The sequence below is a fragment of the Penaeus monodon genome, chromosome 37, assembly GCF_015228065.2.
Source record: "Penaeus monodon isolate SGIC_2016 chromosome 37, NSTDA_Pmon_1, whole genome shotgun sequence".
Taxonomy (NCBI): Eukaryota; Metazoa; Arthropoda; class Malacostraca; order Decapoda; family Penaeidae; genus Penaeus; species Penaeus monodon.
The window spans coordinates 11,024,041-11,028,610 of NC_051422.1; the positions used below are offsets into that span (position 1 = coordinate 11,024,041).

A 4,570-nucleotide genomic window follows, 5' to 3' on the forward strand; every position below is an offset into this window, starting at 1 on the left:
TACAGTAATGCGATATAGATGAACCTGGGTTATACACGCACACGCTCATGTACAAACACCATTTATATACATACATATAGTAATATATATATATATATATATATATATATATATATATATATATATATATATATATAGTTATATACATTATTTCTTCTGTATACTTATATATATTTATCTATATACCATACACACAGACTTATACATACATACCACACACACACACACACTCACACACGCACACACACATACACACGCACGCACACACACGCACACACACACTCGCACACATACACGCACACACACTCGCATATATATATATATATATATATATATATATATATATATATATATATATATATATATATATAAATATATACATATATATATATTTCTGTGTATATGTGTAAATATACATATATATAACACACACACGTAATATATATATATATATATATAAATATATATATATACATATATATACATATATATACATATATATATATATATTATATATATTATATATATTATATATATATATATATATATATATATATATATATATATATATATATATGTGTGTGTGTGTGTGTGTGTGTGTGTGTGTGTGTGTGTGTGTGTGTGTGTGTTTGTGTGTGTGTGTGTGTGTGTGTGTGTGTGTGTGTGTGTGTGTGTGTGTGTGTGTGTGTGTGTGTGTGTGTGTGTGTGTGTGTGCGCGTGTGTGTGTGTGTGTGTATTTATATCTATATCTATCTATATAAAACACACACACACACACACACACACACATATATGCGCATTTATAGATATACGTATATTGCACATTACTATAATAGATATTTTAACCATATTCATTAGTTTTCTGGAGGCAGTAATAAGTATTATTCGAAATGACTGAAATTCTTACTTATAGTAACCATGACCAGAATATCTTGGTTAACCTTATTCTTATCTAAGTCTTATTCTGTTACCTGCTATATTATGTACAGCATGAAAATTGATATGCCCCATTAAATCTGTTGATATGCCCCATTAAATCTGCTGATTTGCTGGTAATTCGGTGAACGGAAAAAATCGACTTGGTATTTTGGTCTTTGTTCTAGCCGTTGTTTCTCTGATTTGCTACCACTCTTAGTTACAGTTGGATACTGCAATCATGCTTCATCTATATGAAATTAATAGTAATCAAGGTTTCGCAATACCCTCTCTGATAAACGAGACGAGTTGATTGATTTCTAATATTTTCAACTGCGCAACAGCATAGTCGGTGACAGGTCCAGCGCCTCGACCATTGGGACGGCGAAGTCAAATGAAATTCTATGTAGATGAACGCTAGGGAAGATATAATAATACGTAGAAATGAAAAAGAATAGTGAAAAACGTTAGGAATTCGTATCTGATTATATTCAATGACACCTGGAGTTCCTAAGATTTAATACAAGCCGAGAAACATTAAGACTTTTCCTCGGGGCGAGAAGTGGCAACGTCGCCTTAGTTAGTAAACATGTCGACACAGACACAATGGCACTGGAACTTGCTCCCTAGCGTGATTTTAATCGAAATTCTCTCATACCTGCCATTGTCGGACAAAATAAGTGCCTGCTCAACGTGCAAGGCATGGCGGTCGGCCCTGTTTCACCCAAGTTTCTGGCGAAAGATCGAGCTGGTGTTTAAATCGAGCGACTGGAGTAGGCTGGAGAGATCCCGTTTCGTGGCCTCTTGGGGAGCGAGGAAACTCCGCTCGTGCGTCCTCCAGCTGGAAACCGTGAATACCAGCTGCTTGATCGAGGCTGACCACGTCCTCCTCAAGCTCACGAGAAACCCTCAGGTTGGTGTAATTCTGCGCTTGTCAGAGGGGATGAATTGGCTCTTTTGGAGGGGGGGAGAGGAACGGAATTTTCGAGGTTGGGTCAGGGGAGAAATGACCTTTGCTGTCAGTGGGCGAGGTGTGTTCAAGGTCGAAATATCGTTTTCGTAGCATGTTTGGTACTTTCAAATTATTGTTGTTGATATTAGATGAAAACGGGTCGCATTGTATTGGCTGAATGTCTCATATATCTAATGAATGGTAAAAGGGGAGAAAATCATCTGTGAATGTGTCATGTTATGATGAGAACTCTGGTTAGAAAATTGGTCTGATTAAAACATACAGTTTGATATTTATATTTTGGGATACAGGTTAGCTTTATGAACAGCATAGTTATAAGCAAGGAAATTAACTTAAAATGGAAGATACAAGATATTAAAAAAGTAGAGGTGTCACAGAATTAAGGAATCAAGCTATTGTCACATCACACTACAATGGTAAATTTCAGCAGTGCTGGTAGTCCCATTAGCATACTAAAGACAAATTCTGCAATTAGAAGCATCCTTAGTATACATGTCAGTAAATGTCCAATGGCCCCAGGTTTGAAAACTATTTTACATTTACAAACCTATAATATATATATGTCCTTACAAAATCATAAGCTTGTTAACTAGTGAATGTATTCACTAGTTTCATATATATGATAGCTTATTTCGAATATCAAGAATTCTGAGTAGGCCTATGTATATATTATAACAGTAGTGCCATATAAAGATATTTTGTATATATATTTTATATATATATATATATATATATATAATATATATATATATATATATATATATATATATTTTTTTTTTTTTTTTTTTTTTTTATTAGTGCTCTTGATATGGGTAACTTACACATAAGCTTTGGTGAGATTCTGTCATGTTTAGTAAACATAAATGATATATGAAATAATTTTGATGTATGTACAATAGAGAAAAGAAAAGAAAGTGTTTTATATGTATTCATACATTTTATATGTTTCTCACCTTTGTATAGGGATATCTGTTCATGCAAGCAGTTATATAACTCCAAAGTATATCATATAATAGAAAAACCTTTTATTGAACTGGCCACAATACATATTTCTCCCCTGTTATAGTAAATAGTAGAGATAAAGAAACTGAGGAAAAGTCAATACAAAGACTTAACTCGTTAAAAGTCTCTCCTCTTGCTAACTCCTCCTTCCCTTGATTAACCATTAGAGATGGGAATAGATTGGCTGACAGAAAGGCACTAGTGCTAGCCACATGGCGAGCCACATGGCACTCCAGACAGGTTTCATATCGAAGCAAGTGAGTGGTTTGTGACATTGAATGAATTTTCTTGTTCTCTTTCACTCACTCATAATATTAAAACCATTTTAGTTTTAGTAAGTGTTAAAATGTTATGCCAGATTGTGAGGCTTGTATTGTCCAACTGGTAGGCTTTATCACCGTTTTGATAAACTGAGACTAATATAAGGTACATATCAACTCATTATGCTCTATATGCTGAATATGATACAAGTACTGTAGTTTTATGGGAGGACAATGTCAGTTTTATTTTTTCTTATTTGTGTGAGGAGGCAGTTATGAAAACAGTAACCATCGTCAACAAAAAACAAACATGAAACAGTATAGGAGAGTGCCACTGCTCAAAGCAGCTGTCATGGCACAAGGCAATTTGTAGCTGCTTCACTTTATCTGGGTAACTTTCCTTCCCCCATTCTGCCTACACATCCTACATTGCATCTTCCAGAGTGGGTGGATTTCCCAGACATCTTGATTTCCTGAAGATGTATGGAGACATTAGTACCATTTGTTTGTGATTTTGAAGTAAATCCATTAGTGAATAAGGAGATAATTATTGTAATATACTGATAATTACCATCCTTATTTACCAAATAAAAATATTACATTTATAGTAATAAAGAAACACTGCAAGCCCACTGTCAAATGTGTTGATGATTGTCAACAATTATATCTTGATATCCATCATCAGGACTAAAACTCAGCTGTCAGTAGTTGTTGACACCTGTTGTCATTGGGTTAGGGTAATTCTAGAAGACCTAATTATGTAGTTATTTGGCAAAAGAATTTTTTTTGAATGTGAATTTGCTCTCGAGAATGAAGTACAGATAAATATTTTGTGTGACAGAAAATTAAGAGTATGTGAAGGGTAACTAGCTGATGCATATTATGTTATGTCTGAATATCCTCAAATAATGCTTTATCAGAAACAAACTTAACCCAGTACCACAGGAAAAATGTAGTCTTCACTGTAATAGTATTTTCTGAAATGTCCACAAGTGCTCAGCCATCAAGGAGTCAGTTAGTAGACCTTGTGACGTCACCTGACTTCATTTCCATGAGAAATGCTGTTATTATCATTATAGACATTGTTATTATTATGTTGTTGTTAACATTACTAATTGCGATAAATATATAAGATAACAGAAAATGATTCTGAAAATCAAGGAAGAGGTTAAACAGATGACATAGGTAGCACTAGTAATTAATTCATTGGTGCCTGAGCAATTGCGGAGCTGTTAATGTGTCAAAACAATTAAAAGCTAAACTCACAGTTGGCATGACATGTACAGACATGCCATCCCTGGTAGCATCAGGTTAATGTGTATGTGTGTACATTTATATTTATATATATTTATATATACACAGGTATCTATATTATATATATATATATATATATATATATATGATATATATAATATATATA

The 4,570-nt window shown here is 33.5% G+C and overlaps 1 protein-coding gene across 1 annotated transcript; it reads left to right on the top strand.

Annotated features, from left to right (window-relative positions):
• Nucleotides 1-1,504: 1,504 nt before the first annotated feature.
• On the top strand, nucleotides 1,505-1,824 carry LOC119596204 (the record flags this gene model as incomplete). The annotated part of the gene is given in 1 exon segment (XM_037945377.1): nucleotides 1,505-1,824. A coding segment is annotated over 1 exon segment (320 nt), but the record flags the coding sequence as incomplete, so codon positions are not given.
• Between the last annotated feature and the right edge of the window lie 2,746 nt (nucleotides 1,825-4,570).